Source organism: Phoenix dactylifera, chromosome 12, assembly GCF_051530095.1.
Source record: "Phoenix dactylifera cultivar Ajwa chromosome 12, Ajwa_hap1_PhDact_Kaust_v1.1, whole genome shotgun sequence".
NCBI lineage: Eukaryota > Viridiplantae > Streptophyta > Magnoliopsida > Arecales > Arecaceae > Phoenix > Phoenix dactylifera.
This window is the reverse complement of record NC_143201.1, coordinates 6,458,536-6,481,986: the sequence shown is the minus strand read 5'-3', so window position 1 is coordinate 6,481,986 and position 23,451 is coordinate 6,458,536. Positions and strand designations below refer to the sequence as shown.

The 23,451-nt window shown below is 50.5% G+C and overlaps 1 protein-coding gene across 2 annotated transcripts in view; it reads right to left on the bottom strand.

Annotated features, from left to right (window-relative positions):
• Window positions 1–22,599, bottom strand: part of LOC103712344 (Leucine-rich repeat (LRR) family protein) — a 31,503-nt gene extending 8,904 nt beyond the window's left edge. Inside the window, exons 1-8 of one of the 2 annotated variants that reach the window (XM_089926513.1) lie at window positions 22,165–22,574; window positions 21,509–22,058; window positions 17,818–18,272; window positions 17,588–17,723; window positions 17,428–17,499; window positions 17,285–17,353; window positions 17,135–17,206; window positions 16,644–16,959 (exon numbers count right to left, since the gene is read on the bottom strand). In XM_089926513.1, the coding sequence (XP_089782639.1) occupies window positions 16,755–16,959; window positions 17,135–17,206; window positions 17,285–17,353; window positions 17,428–17,499; window positions 17,588–17,723; window positions 17,818–18,272; window positions 21,509–22,058; window positions 22,165–22,240 (1,635 nt within the window). In that variant the 5' untranslated portion in view covers window positions 22,241–22,574 and the 3' untranslated portion in view covers window positions 16,644–16,754. Of the gene's footprint in view, window positions 1–16,643; window positions 16,960–17,134; window positions 17,207–17,284; window positions 17,354–17,427; window positions 17,500–17,587; window positions 17,724–17,817; window positions 18,273–21,508; window positions 22,059–22,164 lie in introns of those variants that run through there. The other variant, XM_008798840.6, reaches the window with a different exon arrangement.
• Window positions 22,600–23,451: the final 852 nt, after the last annotated feature.

The window sequence follows — 23,451 nt, the reverse complement described above, 5'->3', positions numbered from 1 at the left end:
CTGATATAGTTAATTGTCATTGCTGATTTCTTTCATTGAGAGTGAGGAAAAAATCTGATTTTTTTCTTTCTAAGTTTGATGAGATAATCTCAAATCCAAAGAAGAATGTGGTAGATTTTTAAAACATGTTTCATAAACTGATGACCAAGGTTTGTAATCTCGGTGCTGGGTACCGTATTGGTACCTTACTGGTTTGGTACGGTATAGTACACATGTTGTATCAAAATAGCTCTTAAACTATTTTTTATCTCAGTACGGCTCGATATAGGTCGATACGCTTCGGTAAGGGTTAGTACGCACCTCGATACATCTCGGTATGCCTCGGTACAGGTCGGTATATTCCAATACGAAACGATACGAGGCTTGTACCAATTTAAAGTTGAGTTTCGTACCAATTTTTTCTCGGTATAGTACATCTCGCACCGGATAAAATAGGGTGGTACGACAAACCATGCTAATGACCAAACTGGTTTGGACCAAGATTCAGGCCAATTATACAACTCCTTTATTATTGAGGTACATAAGTCATGAATTTGAAGGCATAACAAGAAATAATGATGAAATTTGACCTCAACAATTAATTGTCAAATCACGAATGTACAAAAGGATGATAGACAAAGACCAACAATGACCATTCAAGAAAGTATGACTTAAATTGAATATGAAAAGGACTCCTTGATGTTGTATAGGGCATTCATCAATAATTGTAGAGAAGACGAGATTTTTGGCATGCAAATCCCTTTAGGAAAAGTGACTTATAGTAGACGATCGTGCATATTGGTTGTTGATAATGAGCATCATAAACAATTGTAGCAAGAATTTGTTAGCTTGAATTGCTAGTAGAGGCATCGTGAACCTACTAAGATTCATAGTTTAATTATTCTACTATTCCAGTCAAAGCAAGTAGCCTTGCTATCTCTCTCTTTAGAAAAGACTACTAAGAAATATTGTAATGAGATGCTCTTCCCAAAGTCATCATACTATATTTAGGTGGTATGAGACTCCATAGTTAACAGGATCTGGTTATAGCAATATTTGCCATAACGATCGGTACCAGTGCATACCGATCATATCGTACCATACAGATACTGAACCTGTACGTGCCATAGCAGCGCTCTGTCACTCGGTATGTTAAATCGGCCTCCATACTGAGCTTACTGACATTGTAATAGGATGGTACTAGTATGGGGTCTAGTGCTGAGATGGCAAACCTAGGTAATAGCTTTTCTAATATAGTCATTCATGCATTGATTGTAAATAGAAAGCTTTACAACCCATACAAAATGCTTTGCATCCAATATAGATAGCTAAATTGAAAGTTTGAACATAAGAAAAGAGAATACTGGAGAGCCAAGATTACATCATGAGAAGAATATGCAACGGTTGGATTGATTTGAGAGATCAACAAAAGATTGATTCTAGCCAAACAAAGTCCAACAGTAGGGATTCATGGCTCAAAGATATAAGCACAAGCAGGCCATTAATCAAAACAATCAACTAATCGCGTTCAGTGCTTAATTCAAGATTAAAAGCCCTTGCATTCTTGGACCACCCAATCAATGGGCAAGATCAAAACAAAGGGGATATCAATTGTTATCTTACATCAATTGTGGAGCTCCTTAGGATGACCAGCCTATTAAGGCCTCCTAGATTTTCCTTATTTGATAAATATATCAATCACAACTGCCACTGCATTTAAAGTTAAGACAAAGGAGGGGTTTTTCTCACAGGAAGAAAAGGCACTGCAAGAGTAAAAGTAGGCTGCATTTTGGAATCTAGACTAGGAAAAAAGTCAAGAAAAGGCTTTAAGGTGTAAGTCAGAAACATAATTCAAAGAATACGTAAAGATGGGACTTAAAGTCCCAGTAAACATAAGGAAGAGGAAATAGCTAACACAAAGTTTCCTACTTCAGTTAAGAGTTCAAAAATGATAATAAAAAGGCCTTCGCCGTAAAAGAGTCAATAAAGAAAGTAAGTCCCTCCTATGGCTGAAGAAAATCAAGGGGCTTTCTTTTCCTCGGTGCCCAACAAATAACAAAGGGACAAATGGATAAACATTCTTAAGAGTTAAGACCACTAAAGCAACTAGCCACCCCACTATAGTAATGGCTAATCACTTTAAATGATGAGGGACCATTAGGGTACTAATGTCTTGGTACTAATAGTCCCTAATGATGAGGGACCATTAGGGCACTAATGTCTTGGTACTAGTGTCTTCGTATTTGATCTCTTTTGGTTTCTGTCTGTAAAAGAGCAGTCCTCTTTCTTTGGAGGAATTTATCACTTGAAATTTCAATGAGAAAAAGGAGTCGCTTCATCTTCATGGAAGAAATTGTTTTTGAGATATAATTATCTTGTCTAGTGGAGAGAATTCATGGTAAATCCTCCTCTCTAATTCAACAAATGGTGGATTTTGAACAAAATTCAAGGTTAACCCTCTAATTATCAGCCTTTCTACTTCAGTTCAGTAGGTCCTTCAGGTGTTGAATTAACAAAATGTAATTAGGGCTCAGGTAAAAAACCTTATAGCGTCAATTATTTGCTGTGCTTAATTTTTTTAGCTGAATTATTTGTTCAAGGAGTATACTGGAAATGTCAAATTTGAAACCTTAATCAAATTGGAATAAAATTAATGATTATTTTCTCTATTGGGATAATAAAATTTTTTAAAAAAAATATCCATCAAGGACCAGTGGACTTTCTAGCATCGAGTTAGTTTCAAGTCATTGGATTCAAGCAATGCTTAGGGAAGAATGTCTAGAAAAGGTCTAGAGCATGATTTGTTGTACCGGTTGGAACCGTACCATACTAGACATATATTGTACCATACTATACCAGTACCAAACCAGTATGCAGTTTCATACCATACCATATTGCGCACCAACACTATAGTAGGATAGGACCGGTATGGGGTCCAGTACCAAGATGGCTAACCTTGGTCTAGAGGCATGATACAGGACTACATGACAATTCAATTTAACAATGGGAACTAATAAGGGATAAATGATAACTCAATCTCACATAACAAGGTTTAAAGCTTATGGTTAATGCCTGTTTGCAGCAATGCAGATTTTACGCAAATTGTAAACAAGCCCAGCAGTTGCAATCCTTTTCCATTTGGAAGGGTGTCTAGGTTCAAATCTGGGAGGTATTTCCTCAAGTGATTTGACCTGTGTAATTATCCCTTCATTTGTCTGAAATGATTGATAGTGGTGCCTCGACCATCATATTTGACAAAAGAAAAATAAGGCTTGAGTACCATGAAGGAACATAGCATGCTTTGAAGCATGGTCTGCCGTACCGGTCGGTACGGGCCGGTACGGGTCAATACCGGTACTGGACCCTACTGGTACGATACAGCTATATATTTCGGTACCAAACCGTACCGGCCCGTACCGACCAGTACCGATGCGTACCGGCCCGTACCGACCGGCACCAACCCATACCGACTCGGTACCGGCCCGTACCGAACCGGTACCGGGCTGAACCGACCAGTCCGTACCGGCTCCAGTTTTTTTTTTGGCTTTTAGCCCCATCGGTACAGTACCGGTTCGGCTCGGTTTGGTTCAGTACCGTACCGGTACCGATGCCCACCGGTACGTCGGTACAGTCGGTACCGCGTACTTTGCTCTGAAGCTTCCAGAGTTACAACAAACTCACACCTTATGAGTATTACTACAAAGAATAGAAGCAATATACTAGCTCACACAAATATAATAAATGAAGCACATATAGACAGCAAAAAAACTTATTTATTCTATATATTATAAGATTTAAATACATGTGCACATATGTATGTGGAGCATGCTACACTTCTCTAACATAAATAAACTCAGAGATTGTTTATGATATGAGGTAAAAGTCTTGCCGATATAGGTCATCTCCAAGGGGTTATAATTATTTGAGCTAGAGAGGTTTAAAGTCCTGGCTTTAACAAAATAAAAAGTATCAGTCCCTGTTTGACTTAGTCAGGTATTCTTACTAAATTCTTATGGAATTACCTAATACAGGTTGCCGACAAGAATGCCTAGAAGCTAGTCATCTAAAACTTTCCCCAATCATGATACAGAGTTTTTAAATGCTCAAATATTCCTAAATGAAACACATGCCTGATGGTACTGATATTCTGATATTTAGTTTTCCAAGGTTCCCTTGGATGGTAATTGTTGCTGGTGGTCCAAATCGAGAACGATTGGCACAGCGGTATGAACGGGGTTCCGTTTGGGTTGCCTTGGTTGGTGTTGATTGCGCTCCACTTTCCACCGGGAAACCTGCAAGCAAGCCTCGCACCACCACTGGGGTAGTGGGGGCCCTCCGACGATCAAGTCAGAGGAGATTGGAGGAGATAATAGTAGCAAGTAGGAGAATGCTCTGGAAGTTCTTGCTTACCCCCCTTCTCCCCCCAGCCGCATATATACCAGGCTGGGGGGTCTTTCAGGGGGGTTCGTCATCGTGGGGCACGATGGAGCTGCCACTGACACAGCCGTTACAGGGCGTCGTGGAGCAGCGCTGGGTACGGCCGTGACAGGGCGTAGTGGAGCTCCGCCTTGTACGGCTGTTACAGGGGATCGTGGAGCAGCGCCAGATACAACCGTTGCAGGGAGTAGTGGAGCAGGAGGCTGCGGCGTGCCTCTGGGGAATAGCCTGTCGTTGTCGAGAGATGTCCGACTCGGGGTCGGGCTGCGGAGACGAAAATGTCCGACTCGGGGTCGGATTGCTGGATCAAGGGGCAGCCGACTCGGGGTCGGGCTGCGGAGCCGAAGATGTCCGACTCGGGGTCGGATTGCTGGATCAAGGGGCAGCCGACTCGGGGTCGGGCTGCGGAGGCGAAGATGTCCGACTCGGGGTCGGATTGCTGGATCAAGGGGCAGCCGACTCGGGGTCGGGCTGCGGAGCCGAAGATGTCCGACTCGGGGTCGGATTGCTGGATCAAGGGGCTGCCGTAGTCTTCTTGGGCGCGCGTGCCGGTCACGTGGGGCATGGTGGCTAAGTTCCCCCGTAACAGTAGCCCCCCACTTCCGAGCCTGGAACCTGAAGGGGAACGGGTGAAGGGAGTGATGCTTCGTGATTGCCGCCATCCCTCGGAGAGGCGCGCGCGCTTCGAGCTCCCCGCCTTCTTTATGGCGTATGGCGGTTGTTGCTGACCTGGCAGTCTGAGGATTTCGGCGGACATCCCTCCTTAATGGCGTCGATTCGCCTTTGGGGCGCGAGCGACCCTTCGGCAGCCAGGCGTCCTCACCGTGGCGTCACCCACCTTTCCGCCTATTTAACCGGGGGCCCTCCTCCGTCCGCCTCTCTCTTTACAGACATCTCCGAGTTTCTCCTTTGCGCTGTCGTCATTGCCGTCGGACTGTTCGCTTGCTCCTCCTTTGACGCTCTCGGAGCCGTTCTTCCTTTTCTTCCGGTGAGTTGCCCCATTCTTCAATTTAAGGCTCTCCATACTTTCTCCTTTTGTATTAGGGTACTCCAGTCGTTCCGGTCCTTTCCCCCTTCTTGACCCCGTCCTGACCGTAGATTCACTGGCCATTAGGGATGGGCGAAGTGAGAGCAGACCGCATTAAGTCGGAGCTGGTCGCTGAAGACCTAGATAGGTTCGTGGCTCGATACCACCTTCCCGAGGCCTGCAATGTTACGCTCCCGGGGCCTGAGGAGAGGATGTCCCATCCTCCTCCAGGGAAGGTCGCCATCAATGAGGGCATTCTTCAGGCCGGGTTTCGCTTTCCCCCCTCGGACTTAGTTGTGCAGGTGCTTCGGGGTTTAAGAGTGGCGCCGACGCAACTGGTGCCGAACTCATGGCGCGCCCTGACGGCCTTCCAGGTTCTCTGCCGCATGCACGAGGTTCCCGCCACCCTGAATGTCTTTTGGGAATGCTACGGCCTGAGCGGCCACCCCCAGGACAAAGGGTGGTGGTGCTTTGCGGCGCGGCGAGGGTGCGGCCTCGTCAAGGAGGCTCCTTCCTCCATTCACGGCTGGAAGGAGCGTTTCTTTTTCATTGACGTAGATCCCTCTTGGGGAATCAGGGCAACCTGGGAGACGCCGATGAAGTCCCCGATTGGCCTATCGAGGTTGTCGAGGGAGGAATCCGATGGCGTCGCCGTCTTGAAGGGGTTGGTTGCCGAGGGTCGGCTCCCCCCGGTGGCTTGCCTTATTTCCGAGGATACCTTGGTGAACGTTGGTCTGAGCTCGGTCCCCACTGACCGTGAGCCCGCCACCATTTCTTTTTTAGCTCTTTTCTCCTCTTTCGTCTCGTTCTTTTCTTCAGTTTCTCAACCTCCGACCACCTCGTCCTTTTTGCAGAGATCGACGACGTCATGCGGTCGGACAAGGCAACGGCTGTTGGTAGGACGTCCCTACTGGAAGCAGTCCGGAGGAAGAAACGAGCTCCTCCGAGCGGGGCCCCACCGGCGAAGAAGTCCCGCCGGCAGGCGACTCCGACGCCGACAGACGGGTCCGGACCCACCGATCAGGGGGACGCCGCGGGCGCGGACCGGGAGTTGACGCTGTATCAGCCCTCCGATGCCGAGACTACCGTTTCTCCGGAGGCATCACCTGGGCGCGCCCGAGATGGACGGGTCGGACGTGATCGGTCCCCAGCCCCGCCTTCGACTCGGTCGGCTCCGGATGATACGAGGAGGGACGCGCCGAGGCCCCGGCCGAGCGGGACCCTGTCAATTCCAGGGGCGGTCCCCGCCCCGAGCATGGTCAACATAACTCTTCCCCAAGCGATGGGTAAGGGTAAGGCTGCAGAACCACCGTCCGACTCCGGGGAGAAGTCGGGGTCGGCCTTCACTTTCGCCGGCGCCCGAAACCTCATCGAGACGGTACTGCTGGAGAAGGACCGCAGGCAGGTCCGGGAGATGAGGGTCCCTGACGTTGGGGCTGCCAGCTGCGTCTGTCTCATGTCGGTGAGTGTTCTTTTGGTCGCTTTCATCATTTATAGGCTCTGTTGATCCCCGCCTGACGCCCTCGTTTTTCTTATCTCTTAGCTCGCCCAGTACATGATCCGCCTGGAGGAGTGCTACAAGGAACAGGCGAGGCTTCTGGCGAGGGCCGAGAGCCAACTGAAGGCAGTAGAGGAGGGAGGTCAGGCTGCGGCGGGGAGGACGACCAGGGACCTCGAGACGAGGCTCCAGGTGGCCGAAGAGCGGGCACTCGGCTTCGTCACCCTCGAGAAGCAACTGTTGGAGGCTCAGGAGCAACTCAAGGTTGCCTCGGGTCTCGAGGGCGAGATCAAGAAGGCGGAGGAGCGGGCCGAGAAGCAGTCCCGGAAGGCTGCCGACTACCGGGAGAGGTGGGAGAAGGCCCAGCGGTCAGCCGACAACGCCCGCAACCGAACCCGGTCTCTTGAAGCCAAGCTGGGCGAATTGGAGTCGGCCTTGGAGAAGTTCCGCGCGAGCGACCAGGAGCTTCATTCGCGCCTGGAGGAGGCTGAGGCTGCTCGCATTGCTGCCGAGGCGAAGCACAAGGAGGCTCAGGCTGATCTGCTGAGGGTCTCCTCCGAGGCGGATGACCGGATTGTGGCGAAGGTCTTGGAGGCGAAGGCTCAGATTATGGAGCGGGCAGAGGCGGCGCTGGCCGAGAAGAGTGCGGAGATCGGGCGTCAGGCGGTACAGGCTTATCGTCAGTCCGCCGAGTTCACCCGTGATATGTCGGAGGCGGTACAGGCCTATCGTCAGTCTGACGAGTTCGTCCGTGACATGTCGGACGCGGGGTCCGACTCCTTTGTCTTAGGCTTCGAGGAAGGCCTGGCAAGGGTGTCGGCTAAGTACCCCGAAATTGACCTGAGTGGGATCTCCCTTCTCGACTCCCCTCCGGCGCCATTGCCTGCTGCTTCTCCAACCGTCTCCCTACCCCCTGCGGACGTGCCCGGCGTTCCCGACCCGGGGGTTCCTCCAAGCTGACCTTCTGTATTTTTGTTCTTTTCTTTGTGTGTTGGTGTTTTGCCAAGTTGTATGGGTCTCGGCCCTGAAACAATGAAAGTTAATGCAAATAGAGTTTCTTCATTTCACTTTCGTCCTTCTTCTTTTTAACTCTTGGTAGCGTCTCGCTGACTCCCGACTCTTGAAATTCTTCTGGCGCTAGGCCAGGTATCTGAGGGTTAGGCCTCAGGGAATTCTTCCGGCGCTAAGCCAGGCATCCGAGGGTTAGGCCTCAGGAACTTCTTCCGGCGCTAAGCCAGGCATCCGAGGGTTAGGCCTCAGGAACTTCTTCCGGCGCTAAGCCAGGCATCCGAGGGTTAGGCCTCAGGAACTTCTTCCGGCGCTAAGCCTCAGGGAATTCTTCCGGCGCTAGGCCAGGCATCCGAGGGTTAGGCCTCAGGAACTTCTTCCGGCGCTAAGCCAGGCATCCGAGGGTTAGGCCTCAGGAACTTCTTCCGGCGCTAAGCCAGTCATCCGAGGGTTAGGCCTCAGGAACTTCTTCCGGCGCTAAGCCAGGCATCCGAGGGTTAGGCCTCAGGAACTTTTTCCGGCGCTAAGCCAGGCATCCGAGGGTTAGGCCTCAGGAACTTCTTCCGGCGCTAAGCTAGGCATCCGAGGGTTAGGCCTCAGGAAATTCCTCGTTGGTCGGCCAAGGCTGGCGCAAGCCGAGGCGACCGGTCGGGGCTTCAGGCTAGTCTGCTCCCGGGATGATCATCGGGTTAGCCTGGCATCCGAGGGCCGAGCCTCGGGAGATTCCGCTCGTTGGTTGGCCAAGGCTGGCGCAAGCCGAGGCGACCGGTCGGGGCTTCAGGCTAGTCTGCTCCCGGGATGACCATCGGGTTAGCCTGGCATCCGAGGGCCGAGCCTCGGGAGATTCCGCTCGTTGGTCGGCCAAGGCTGGCGCAAGCCGAGGCGACCGGTCGGGGCTTCAGGCTAGTCTGCTCCCGGGATGACCATCGGGTTAGCCTGGCATCCGAGGGCCGAGCCTCGGGAAATTCCGCTCGTTGGTCGGCCAAGGCTGGCGCAAGCCGAGGCGACCGGTCGGGGCTTCAGGCTAGTCTGCTCCCGGGATGATCATCGGGTTAGCCTGGCATCCGAGGGCCGAGCCTCGGAAAATTCCGCTCGTTGGTCGGCCAAGGCTGGCGCAAGCCGAGGCGACCGGTCGGGGCTTCAGGCTAGTCTGCTCCCGGGATGATCATCGGGTTAGCCTGGCATCCGAGGGCCGAGCCTCGGAAAATTCCGCTCGTTGGTCGGCCAAGGCTGGCGCAAGCCGAGGCGACCGGTCGGGGCTTCAGGCTAGTCTGCTCCCGGGATGATCATCGGGTTAGCCTGGCATCCGAGGGCCGAGCCTCGGAAAATTCCGCTCGTTGGTCGGCCAAGGCTGGCGCAAGCCGAGGCGACCGGTCGGGGCTTCAGGCTAGTCTGCTCCCGGGATGATCATCGGGTTAGCCTGGCATCCGAGGGCCGAGCCTCGGAAAATTCCGCTCGTTGGTCGGCCAAGGCTGGCGCAAGCCGAGGCGACCGGTCGGGGCTTCAGGCTAGTCTGCTCCCGGGATGATCATCGGGTAGCCTGGCATCCGAGGGCCGAGCCTCGGAAAATTCCACTCGCTGGTCGTGCGCCTGTCGCTTGCCGCCCGACGGGATTTCTCCGTGGCCAGCTGCGATCGTGTTTCTCCTCCTCTCCAAGCGTCGCCTGGGGAACACCAGATGGGCATTAAATGCTAATTGAGGGGTTACCTGGGAAATCGGATCGCCAGTTGCTGCTTGCGAGGAGTGTCAGTTAAGCGGCCGCGATACGCGCGTTCTTCGAGGCGGATGCGGCCTGGGCGCGAGCGGAGATATGTGGACCTAGGGGTACAGGCCACCCGGAGTGTCCTGCACAAAGAATGCGATTAAGGAGAATAACGCTTAGGAAATCGCGGGAAGATACGCCTCGAGAGCCGGATCAGCTCCGGATTCAATGCGCCCGCATTTATTGGAGCCACCCGCATCGGAACGACCGGGGGGGCCGCAGTTTGGCTATAAATATAGGTGCAGGTGCGATGGAGCCTGCCAAGCCGGAGCTGTTCAGGTTGCCATGGATCGTGGGCCTCCTCTCCGGCGCATGGTTGAGAGACCCCTACCGAAGGAACGGGAGGCGCGCCCTTCGCGACTTTCGCCAACTAGCCGTTTCATCTGGGATCAACAAGGAGGTTCTCCCCGGCGGAACTCCGCTCTAGGCGTTTCATCCGGGATCACGTCTCCCCTCCTTGAAGTTCGGCCTCCCGATTGAGCTCCGCACCAGGCGCTTGATCCGGGACCGCGCCTCCATATGCTCTTCTCCCTTGTATTCCTTCTCTCCCCTAACACTGGGGAGGACAGGAATATCCCTTGGAGGTGGCGTTCCCCTGGAGGCAGCGGGAGCTTCGTCTGCGGCGGCTCCTCGTCTTTTTCGTGAGGCGTGGATGGCGCCTCCGGTTGGAGGCACCCACTTCCGGTGGGATTGCAGCCGCTTCGGATGGAGGTTTCGGGATCCCAGATCTCCAGCTCCTCGGAGTCTCCACCTCTTCTTTACTTTCTTTACACCCTAATTCCCCTCTGGGAATTCCTTGTAATCACACGAGCACGCCGTTGTAACCAGAAATTATTGAAATGAAAAGTGTTACACATTTTTGAACTGTCTTTCTGGCATTGTCGTTCTACTGGTAATACATCCGCAGGTTAGCGGAATTCCATCTCCTTGGAATTTCTCGACCATCTAGGGCCTCCAACTGGTAGGAGCCAGGTCGGTTTACCCAGCGAACCCTATACGGGCCTTCCCAATTTGGCGCTAGCTTCCCACCTTCCGCAGGTTGAGATGCTTTAGCTCGCCTTAGCACCAGATCTCCGATTCTGAAAAGCTTCGGTCGGACCTTGGAGTTGTAATATCGGGCCACCCTCCGCTGATACATCGCCATCCGAACCTGCGCCATTTCCCTCGCTTCTTCCAAGAGATCCAGGTTCCCTCGGAGTTGCTCCGAATTGGCCTCGGGTCGGTGCGCGGCCACCCGAGGTGAGGGGAGTCCGAGCTCCACGGGGACAACGGCTTCCGTGCCATAGGTTAGGCTGAAAGGCGTCTCCCCGGTAGGGGTCCGATGCGTGGTCCGATACGCCCAAAGGACATTCTCGAGTTCTTCGACCCAAGCTTGCCCCGTCCGACCGATTCGCGCTTTGATTCCTTGGAGGATTGTCCGATTTGTGACCTCGGCCTCACCGTTGGTTTGGGGATGCGACACAGATGTGAACCGATGCTCGATCCCGAACTCCTCGCAGAAGTCACGGAAATGCTTGTTGTCGAACTGTCGGCCATTATCCGAGATGAGGACCCGAGGTACCCCAAATCGGACAATGATGTTCTTCTTCACGAACTTCCGGACTTGCGCCTCCGTGATAGTGGCCAGCGGCTCTGCCTCCACCCACTTGGTGAAGTAGTCGATTGCAACAATCAAAAATTTCCGCTGAGCTGAAGCGACGGGGAATGGTCCGAGGATATCCATTCCCCACTGGGCGAAGGGCCAGGGTGCAGTGATTGGTGCCAAGGGGACAGAAGGGACTCTCTGGACGTTGGCGTGGCGCTGGCAGGCGTCGCATTTCCGTACATGATCCTTTGAGTCCTCCAACAAGGTAGGCCAATAATAACCTTGCCTCATGATCTTGTGCGCCAAGGACCTAGCCCCCAAGTGTGATCCGCAAACGCCTTCGTGGACTTCGCCGAGGACGTAGGCCACTTCCGAGGGGCGGAGGCACTTTAAGAGGGGGGCGGTGAACGAGGTCCGATACAGCCTCCCTTCATAGAGTACGTAGTGGGCGGACTTCATAACAAGTCGCCGAGCTTGATCTTCGTCTTCAGGGAGGATCCCTTCGGCGAGGTAGGCGACAAGCGGGTCCATCCAAGACGGCTCCGGATCAATCGCCATCACCGCTCCAGCCCCGCCGATGCTCGGGGCATCCAGGGTCTCCAGGTAGATCGCCCTCGACAAGTTGTGCGCGTCTGCGCTCACTAAGCGGGACAACCTGTCGGCCCTGGCATTTTCACTTCTTGGGACCTGCTGGATGTCGACACTGCCGAGGTCGGGAATGAGTGCTTGCACCTTCCGGACGTAATTCTGCATGGTCGGGTTCCGGGCTTCGAACTCCCCACGGACCTGCCCGACCACCAGCTGGGAGTCGGTGAAGACCTTCAGGCGCCGGATGCCGAGCTCCTTGGTGAGTTTGAGTCCCGTGACTAGGGCCTCGTACTCCGCCTCGTTGTTGGTCACTGAAAATCCGAACCTCAAGGCATACTCGGCTATCACTCCATCAGGGCTGGTGAGGACCAGCCCGGCCCCTCCACCTTCGGGGTTCGACGACCCATCGATGTGAAGCGTCCAAATCGGGAGGTCGAGGCTGGGTGTTTCCGGCGACCTAGGTTCCGCCTCCCGCACCGTGCACTCAGCGAGGAAATCCGCGAGCGCTTGGGCCTTGATGGCGGGGCGGGGCTGGTAGCGGATGTCGAACTCACCAAGTTCTACTGCCCACTTCACCAGCCGTCCCGCATTCTCAGGATTGCTGAGGATCTGCCGCAGCGGTTGATCGGTCAAGAGGGTGACAGAATGGGCCTGGAAATAGGGGCGAAGCTCCTGGTCGCGGTCAGCAGCGCGAAGGCGATCTTTTCAGCCTTCGTATACCGCGTCTCGGCATCCCGTAGGACCCGGCTGATGTAGTACACAGGCTTCTGGAGCTTTGCCTCTTCCCGAACCAGTACCGCACTGACTGCGGTTGGGGAGACCGCCAGATAGAGGTAGAGCATCTCCCCTTCTTGCGGCTTGGACAGCAGGGGAGGAGACGCCAAGTATTCCTTGAGCTGGTCGAATGCTGCTTGACATTCGGCCGTCCAGAGGAAGTCTTTCGGGCGTTTCAACACCTTGAAGAAAGGTTGGCAGCGTTCGGCCGATTTTGCCACAAATCGTCCAAGCGCGGCGACCCTCCCAGCGAGCTCCTGAACCTCCTTCACTTTGGTCGGAGGGGACATATCTTGGATGGCCTTGATTTTGTCCGGGTTGGCTTCGATCCCCCGCTGGTTGACAATGAAACCGAGGAACCTCCCGGCCGAAGCGCCAAAGGCGCACTTCGCTGGGTTCAGCTTCATGTGAAACTTCCGCAAGGTGGCGAAAGTCTCCTCCAGATCCGCGATGTGCTGGTCTGCATGGCGGCTCTTCACCAGCATATCGTCCACGTACACCTCCATGTTCCGGCCGATTTGCTCTTTGAAGATTTTGTTGACGAGGCGCTGGTAAGTGGCGCCAGCATTCTTCAGACCGAAGGGCATTACCTGTAACAGTACAGCCCCCGGTCTATTATAATGGCAGTTTTCTCCTCGTCCTGTGGAGCCATCATTATCTGGTTGTAGCCGGAGAAGGCGTCCATGAAAGACAGCAGCTGATATCCGGAAGTCGCGTCGACCAGTTGGTCTATCCGCGGAAGCGGAAAGCTATCCTTGGGGCATGCCTTGTTCAGGTCGGTGTAGTCGACGCACATCCTCCACTTTCCGCTCGCCTTCCGGACAAGTACGACATTTGCCAGCCATTCGGGGTAGCTGACCTCCCTTATGAATCCTGCCTCCAAGAGTTTGTCTACCTCCTGGTCGACCACTCGGATCCGATCCGGGGCACAGTGTCTCTTCTTCTGTTTTACCGGTCGGTGGGTCGGGTCGACGTTGAGGGCGTGAGAAATGACCTCCGGGTCGATCCCAGGTACATCGGCCGCCGACCAGGCAAACACATCGACATTGGCTCGGAGGAATTCCACCAACCGGGCCCGAGCTCCCAGGTCGAGATTGGCGCCGACCCGGATCGTCCTGTCCGGGCGACCTTCCTCGAGGGGAACTTCGATCACACCCTCGGCCGGCTCCCCGTGCCGCAAGGCCACCTCGTCTCTGGCGTCGAGGGACTCGACGCTTAAGGCTTCTACGGGCTTCTTCCCTTTGAGAGTTGCTAGGAAACATTGCCTTGCGGTCGGTTGGTCACCTCGGACCTCTCCAATCCCGGCCGCCGTGGGGAACCGCATGAGCAAGTGGTACGTAGAGACCACCGCGCGAAGGGCGTTCAGTCCGAGTCGTCCGAGGATAGCGTTGTAGGCCGAGGGAACACGGACGACCAAGAACCCGAGCCGCACCGTGGCTTCTGCGGGTGCAACGCCCGCAGTCACAGGCAGCTCAACGACACCTTCGGCCGAGATAACGTCACCAGTGAATCCTATGAGGGGGGTGGATGTTTTGTGCAACAATTGTCTGGACAAGCTCATCTTTTGGAAGGCCTCGTAAAACAAAATATCAGCTGAGCTTCCACTATCCACAAGAACACGCCTTACATCATAGTTTGCCATAGTGAAGGAGATCACCATGGCGTCATCGTGGGGGGTCTGAACCCCCTTTACATCTTCATCACAAAAGGTGATTACATTACCGACCCTCTGCCTCTTTGCGACGGCTGCCCCTGACGCTTCAGTCGAGCCCCCTGCGTTCCTCTCGGGCCGGGGGCAGCCCCCAGTGATAGTGTGGATCACGCCCGCGACGGGTCGATTCTGCTCCCGAGGCTCCTGAGGGGCTGGATCGGCCGGACGCGGGTCTGCGGGGGGACGTCGGTCGTTCACATATCGACCGAGACGCCCTCGGCGGATGAGAGCCTCGATCTCGTCCCGAAGCTGGAAGCAGTCTTCGGTGTCGTGGCCGTGGTCCCGGTGGTACTCACAGTACGCCCGAGAGGGCCTCCTCCCAGGAATCTTCTTCATCTGTCTCGGGACCGGGAGGTCCTCCCGCCCCTTGATTTCCATGAGGATCTGGGCCCGGGGAGTCAGGAGAGGAGTGTACCGGTTGAAACGTCGGGGCGGAGAACGAGGGCGTAGGGCGCCGTGGTTCCTCGCCGGCGACAGGCTTCTGCGCCGACGTTGAGGCGTCGGGCTCCTCCTCTGGCGTGCCTCTTTTCGCCTTTTCTTCCCGAGCTTTGGAGGGATCTCGGCGGCCTCCTTGCTCCGGTGGGCGGCCGCCTCCTCGGCGTCCGCATACTGGTTCGCCCGGGACAACAGCTCCGGAAAGCTCCGCGGCAGGCGTTTGTCCAGGGAGAAGGTGAGTCTGCCCTTTCGGAAGCCACGCTTCAGGGCTGAAAGAGCCACTTCCTGGCTCAGGTTCCGGACTTCCAGCGTAGCCTTGTTGAAGCGGGTAAGATAATCCCACAAGCTTTCTCCCTCGTTTTGCCGGACATCAAAGAGGGAGTCGGAGACCAGTCGCCGCCGGCTACTGACGGCGAAATGGGTGATGAAGAGGCGAGTAAACTGGTCGAAGGACTGGATTGAGTTAGCCTCCAAGCCGGCGAACCACGCCCTTGCCGGGCCACGGAGGGTCGCCGGGAAGGCCTTGCAGAGGAGAGGATCTGATGCTCCGTGGAGGAGCATAAGGGTCCTGAAACTCTCGACGTGATCCCGCGGGTCCGCCGCCCCGTCATAGGGCTCGATCGCCGGCATTTTAAACCCCGGCGGATTCGGGGTCCGCAGGATCCTCGAGGCAAGCGCCGGCTGGGAGGAGATCTTCAAGTCGGCGAAGGGATCTTTGGAGTGGCCCTTCAGGACCTGGAGTTGTCGGTGGAGATCGTCCACCCGCCGGTCCAGGGAGCGCGACCGATGGGTGGGAGACAAGGTGCACCGAGAGGGGGACCGACTGGAGCGCGGGTTCCTTGAGGACTGGGGGGTCTGGGAACGCGCCCGGGCCCGCCTCTCGTACCCCGCGCAGCTCCGATGGGAAGGTCCCGGCAGAATGGACCGTGCTCGAGAATCTTCCTCGCGCCGGCGCTCCTCCCCATGGGAGAGGAAGGAGCGCGGGTTGAGGAGGACAGGTGAGCGCTCAGGGAGCAGCGGCTCCTGGGCCCGCTGCGGCGCCCGAGACATCACACCCTGCAGGTTCTGCACTGCCTCCGCGAGGGTGCGAACCTGCTGGGCTAACTGGTCGAACTGAGCGGCTTCGACCATCTGAATGGGGGGTGGAACGGTGGAGTGTTGCTGAGAATGTGTTGGAGACGCAGCGGCCTCCCGGCCGGAGGCGCGAGAGGCCCCGCGACCGGAGGCATTGGAAGCTCCACGACCACCTCGCCGTGCCATTACGATCGCTCTGAGATTCGGGCCCTTCCTCTAGCGCCAACTGTTGCTGGTAGTCCAAACCGAGAACGATTGGCACAGCGGTGTGAACGGGGTTCCGTTTGGGTTGCCTTGGTTGGTGTTGATTGCGCTCCACTTTCCACCGGGAAACCTGCAAGCAAGCCTCGCACCACCACTGGGGTAGTGGGGGCCCTCCGACGATCAAGTCAGAGGAGATTGGAGGAGATAATAGTAGCAAGTAGGAGAATGCTCTGGAAGTTCTTGCTTACCCCCCTTCTCCCCCCAGCCGCATATATACCAGGCTGGGGGGTCTTTCAGGGGGGTTCGTCATCGTGGGGCACGATGGAGCTGCCACTGACACGGCCGTTACAGGGCGTCGTGGAGCAGCGCTGGGTACGGCCGTGACAGGGCGTAGTGGAGCTCCGCCTTGTACGGCTGTTACAGGGGATCGTGGAGCAGCGCCAGATACAACCGTTGCAGGGAGTAGTGGAGCAGGAGGCTGCGGCGTGCCTCTGGGGAATAGCCTGTCATTGTCGAGAGATGTCCGACTCGGGGTCGGGCTGCGGAGACGAAAATGTCCGACTCGGGGTCGGATTGCTGGATCAAGGGGCAGCCGACTCGGGGTCGGGCTGCGGAGCCGAAGATGTCCGACTCGGGGTCGGATTGCTGGATCAAGGGGCAGCCGACTCGGGGTCAGGCTGCGGAGGCGAAGATGTCCGACTCGGGGTCGGATTGCTGGATCAAGGGGCAGCCGACTCGGGGTCGGGCTGCGGAGCCGAAGATGTCCGACTCGGGGTCGGATTGCTGGATCGAGGGGCTGCCGTAGTCTTTCTGGGCGCGCGTGCCGGTCACGTGGGGCATGGTGGCTAAGTTCCCCCGTAACAGTAATAAAGCATGACTTCAGGAGGGGAGCCAGAATTGAGACATTTAAAATATTAAATGAGTTTATGAAGAGTTAAACTGAAGGCAAGATTTCTCAAGGTAGGAGTCGAAAAATATTGGTGCAACATGTGAGTTCATATTGTCAAATATGCAGATTAGTGGCCAAATATACACATATGATATTAACTTACAGCTCACTTAGCCTCTTACTATTCCCCAGTGATGAAGGGATTCTTCCTGTTAATTGATTGTCCTGCAAATGCCTTCAAATAAAGATGCCACTATATGAGTGTATGATTAATAAATGATAAGTTAGAAAAATCTGAAGAAATCTTACTTACAATTTCTCAAGCCTCTTTAATCGGCTAAGATCTGGAATATTTCCAGAAAGGTTATTATTTGCAAAAGATCTGTAGACATGGGATCTTTTATCAGCTTGAGGTACTATTTTGCAATTAATCTAAATTAAGTTTGAGATGCTTACATATCACTTAGCGCAGTCAGCCTGGCAAGACTAGGCGATAGAGAACCAGACAGACCCATACTTGACAGATTTCTGGTTCCAACAGAAGACCATTTATATGTCAATATAAACGGCAAAAATAAATGTACGCACTGTTTTTGTGATATGAAATCCAACTCACAGAGTGATCACACGTATTCGGGTTCCTTCGGAGCATGTGACTCCAGTCCATGAGTACTCACGAGGCATGCATGGATCTCCACTCCAATCAAGTGGTGGATTACTAATATTTTTCTTTATTGCCACCAGTGCAATTACTGCAAATAAATGAAGAGGTCATGTTGGAAGAGAAATTATTTTGTTGTAGAAGATAATATTCAAATTCATGAAGTAGGAGATTTGTAGTCATACTATCTCCAGTATGAGTTACTCTTCCAAGAGAGAAAAGACGATAAATCTCTCCAGCATTAATGATGGGAGGAAGGACAGATCCAGGACTAGCAGACAGCGTAATCCTTGTGAGACCAGAAAGAATCCATTGGGTTGCAAATACGACAAGACCAGATGAAGTAACAGTAAGATCACTGTAGAAGCTGTAGTCATTTATAAAGACATTGAATATCCTGGAGCTCTCAGGTAATGTATCAGCAAAATACAGAGCAACATAGTAGCTGGAGTTTGGTAGGGATGTAGGAGGCCACTGCAACACCAAGAATTTATCTGAACCGGCCACTAGAGCAGTGTTAAGAACATTTGCAGGTGGGAGATTCCAGAAATCAGATACTGAAATATTATGGGTGCTACTCTGGCCATGGGTGCTCTCTGAAAATGGCTGCCAATATCTATCAAATTTGTCATCTGGATACCTAAAATTGTACATGGGCAAATCAATATTTCAACAGAAATATGAACTACCACAGAATAAGATTTCAGTATATTAAATCCAATATACTTAGCACTAGTCACAATGTGATAATCAGACTGCTATTCTGAATTCCTTATTGAGTATTAACAATTTCACTTTTATTATAGTAATAAAATGAAAATTCAAAAGGATAAATCCAGTCTAGAGGAATAGTAGAATACAAAAAATTCACATTGCTCTGAGGTATTCCTGGACACTCCCGGCATGCAATTGTTATCATGCCAGGCAACAGATAGAACAAAAAAAACAAATTACACCCCAAGTGTAGCATGTAATCAAATGTGTTGACAATACTGTATTTGTATAGCACATTATGGTAATGCCGAACACTCTTTTTAAATGTCAAATAGAATTAAGTGTTGTGCAGAGTTATCCTTATTTGCTTAGAATTTTCTTGGGTTTTTCAAACATATATTGTTGACAACATAAGATTTTAACCTAACAATGGTGTGGCTTGAGTGTCTGTTTATAGTCTTAGGTTTTGTTGGAAAAAAATCAATGCAGGGAGCAGTTTGCTTTCATCCCTATATAGTTCATTTCTAAACACACTCTTTTGTTAAAAGGGATATTACATGACAAATTAGGCATTCATGGTCATTCAAGCGGATATGAGCAAGGCCTATGACAGGATTAGCTGGGATGAATGCAGTCATAGGTCTGTGTTGGGAAAAGAAATCATTGCAGGTAGCAGTCTGCTTTCATCTTGTAAAAGTTTATTTTTAAAACATGCTTTTGTCAAAAAACTTATTGCATGATCTATAAAATACATTGGCAAATTAGGCATTGATATCATTCAAGGGATATGAGTAAGGCCTATGACAGGATTAGCTGGGAAGAACTCAAATGGATACGTGCAAGAACTTAACAGTTCTGAGTCATGCACAGAGTTACATATATAGGCTAACAAGACAATTGAGACAAGGGAACTCCCATTCCCTTGTTTATTCATAATACCAGAGGAACTCCATCAAATCCTACTGAGTGGTCATGATAAAGATAAAATCAAGGGGCTAAGGTTTGGTTTCTTGGAATTGGAGTCGATCACTCAATTGTTACAGTCGTCCAACATAAACCTGGTGGTTAAAGTGGAATTCTGAAATTATAGAAGCAATTGCTACTAGTTGAGGAGCTTTATCTGGCGATAAAGGTCAAAGGAGAGCTGATAATAGTAGCCTGCGACAAAGAAGTACAAAGAAAATATATTCCTTGCCTGAAAAATTGGAAGCTACAGCAAAGGGTGCTATTGATGGAAATAGTGGGGAAGGTAATCTTAGAGGAAGCTTGTGGGAACATATTTTGTAAGGGAGATATCAAGCAGACATCTCATATTGGCTACTGCCAAGGTAATACTTACTCAGTACCCTTGATTTAAGAAGGAATTCAATCAGACACCTAATTGGGGAAGTCAAAAGTCCTAGTGTGCTTAATGATAATTGGCTTAGTGGGTCTCTATTACATAAAACTTCCTCCTTGTCAAAGGAAAGGCCAAGGGTAAAAGACTTCATTTGTGAGGACAGTACCTCGAACTCCGAGAAATCATCTAAATAATTTTCAGAGGAAACCATACATAAACTAGGAGCATATCTATATAGGCCAGGCATGATGATAAACAGAATGACCTTTACCCAAATATCAAAGTTGAAATAGGGTAAATTTTATTGCTGATTCAGAGAGGCTACCACATAAATCAAACAGCAGGTTTGAAGTACTCCATTGTCTCATAGAATGTAAAACTTTCTTAGAGACATTGCTTGGGGAAATTTCTGACTAGAAAGGAATGTCCAAGATGGAGTTCACAGACAGAAGACATGCGGAGTGCTCCCAGAAAAGAGACTGTAGAAGGACGTCTGGAAGTATTTAAGGATGGTGGATGGACAAATTATACATAAGAACTTAATTGATCGGATACTAAACATGTTACCCAATGAGAACTTGAAAAGACTTACCATGTCTTTGTGATCTCTTATAGATCTTTGTTGCACAGGTAAAAACTGGAGTTATAACATTCTTAAGAACAAGAGGAAACCTGCATGTGGAATTCCTCTAAAGGAATATCTCAAAAAGAATTCTCCTAGAGGCAAGTCTTCCTGCAGATGGATTTCTAAGGTGCACCATAGCTGTCCAATGCACTCTAATATGGTGACAACAAAAGTCAACATTATATCATGCATCAAGAGATGAGACAGATTACAACCATGTCTTAAGCAGTGAAGCTGGAGGCAGATGGATCTTTTGTAGAGATGCAAGAAGCAGATAACACCCTCAAGACAAGAGAAGGAACTAAGCTGGTGGCAAGTTTGGATCCAAAACCAAAGGAGCTAATACTAATAGTATGCATGATGGTATAGTCAAGTACCTATACAACAAACAACAGATACAAAGCTGCTCATTTTAGCATGCCAATAGGGCTACCACTAGGGTCATTGACTGACTGGTGGACAGGGGTAACCATGTGGAAGATCTGTATGCTAGTTTTGCTGGTCTTCATAGAGTTTTGTTTCATGATCTGAGATCTCTAAACAAAGCAGCATGTACTCCTCTACTTTAACTTCTTAAAAGGCAGCCCGATACACAAGACTCCTGCAATTGCGGGGTATGAGAGAGTCAAATGTGCACAACCTTATCTCTATGTGTGGAGAGGTCGTATTTCGAGCCTATAACCTCTGACCACAATGGACCAACCTTATTGTTGCGCTAAGGTTCACCCTCAATATAATCTTATCCCTATATGCAGAGAGGTTGTTTCCTTGAGGAGGGTCAGGTGAACATAGACTTAAGCCTACATGTAAGAAGGTTGTTTTAGTGTTTTGAACCTATAACCTCTAGGTCACAATGTACTCATCTACTTCAACTACTTAGTATAGTCTTAATGCTTTTTAACAAAGTATTAACCCTGTTAGCCAATTCTTGGTTAAACTACCAAACTTTGTTAAAAATTATTGAACCATCATGTATATTAAATTGATTAATACAAGAATGCTGAAACCTCGAGCAAAATCTCTTTTACCAACCAAAATAACATCACCTCATTTCATTTTCTTTACCCAATCCTCGTTACTTACCGAAAGAGCTCAACCGAGAACCAATTTTCCACAAAAAAAAAAAAGAAAACATTTAGCAATGCATTCAATCTCCAAAATTGTCAACAAGCAAAATAAATTCTGATGACAAGTTTACCTCACAATCATCCCGGTGGACCCAAAGTCGCTCCTTGCAATAAGTCCCATTGCATTCTTCCTCAAATCCGTAGAATTGTACACCGAATCATCCAAGAGGATCACCTCGAGAGCAGAGATAAAAGGATCAGATTCTGTATACGTGTTGCCGGCGACACAGACACTCATGGTTTTCCCGATCGCCAAGAACACGCCCTCGTAGTACGATGACACGCCGGCCGCATAGTCCGAAGTTGTATTCACCATAGTCCAGAAGGTGCCGTCCACAATCTGGTCGAAGACCGGCGGCGAGCCGGGGCCGTTGACGCCGCCGTAGTAGTAGGTGGTGCGGACGAGGTAGCGGGCGCCACGGAAGACGAAAAAGACGTAGCAGAACTTGCGGGGCCCAGCGGAGGGGTCGAAAGGGAAGGAGCGGAGGGTGGAGAGGATCGGGGCGAGGCCGGCGAGGGAGAGATTCCGAGGGACGCCAGCGGCGACGAAGGGACCGTCGGAGAGCCATCGGAGGCCACTGATTGTGGAATCGACGGTAGAGCCGCAATCTAACAAGAAGCCTGGGGAGAAGAAAGAGATGAGTTTACAAAAGACGGAATAAAACGTGTGGGGGAATAGAAGAGGTCTAAGAGATGAAATAGGATGGGGATAGGGGAAGGGGAATACCTCTGGGTTGCGGTGGTTGGGACAGAACGGCGGCGAAGAGGGAGAATAGGAGGAGGATGAAGAACGGAGAGGACATCGTCGGAGACGGAGTCTTCAGAGAGGAGAGGAAGAATAGAAGGAGAATAACAGGGGAATAAATAAAAGGAGGAGATGAGAATGGAGTTAGGGAGAGAGGGTTAGCCGGTTAGGTAGTGTAGAGGGAGCAAGCAAACGACGGGTTCAACGATTCCCTGAGAGCAAGTCAGAGGGGAGGGGAAGAGGGAGCGTGAGGATTTAAATAGGTTTTGGGATCTGCTATCAGTTGCTGAATAGAATTTTCAGCAAATGAGAAACTGCCACATGTTTAGATGTTCAGAGATGGAGCTGGACGGCGGCGAGGAGGGTGGAATTGGACAAGCCGAGCCGCGGGAAGATGATGCCTGGTTCCCAACCCCATTTATATAATATAATATAATATAATATAATATAATATAGATATTTTTATTAATATTTTTCTAAATATTTAAATTTATATGAATATTTTCTTAACATTTATATTTATTTCTATATCCGCGTAAAACACTGTTTTTTATAAATGTTCCTGGTATCACGGTTCTTCTAACCCCATTAACAAAAACTATATTTATTTTATAAAAATAAAATAAAATTTTAAAAAATTTTTTGTCCCCCATTGCGATCGCATTTTAGTTTTTTTAATTTGAAATCATTAATTTTTTAATGGCGTTAGATAGCATAGATACATATGCAAAAACAAAAAATTTAAAAAAAGATAGAACAACGAAACAAGTGCTTTACGAGGGCATACATGCAAATATCAATTTTAGAAGGGTATTCATGCATAATTCGAAGGTACTTATATAAAAAAATAAACAATCCTATAATATATAGTTATATATAATAATATTTATATAATAATGGGTGGAAAATATAAATAGATTTTAGGAACTTATTTTTAAAATAATAATATAAAATAATATGGGTAACATCCGAAGCTATTTTTCAAGAATAAAAAAATATGAATAAATTATTTTTCTATCTATACCTTATATGAGAAACACTTATTTAAAATATAGTTTTACAAATAAAATTTTTACCCTCCCAAAAATGGCCTTTTAAGAAGATATTGAGTAGACCAATAGAAGTCTATGTAATTTTTAAATTACACATGCAATAGTCCAAGTAACTAAGCGAAAACTCTATTTGCTATCAAGTTTTGTCTCATTTCCTAACTCCCTATCTAAAATATCTAGACTATCAAACCCTTCAATTAAATTTTGTGAAATTTAT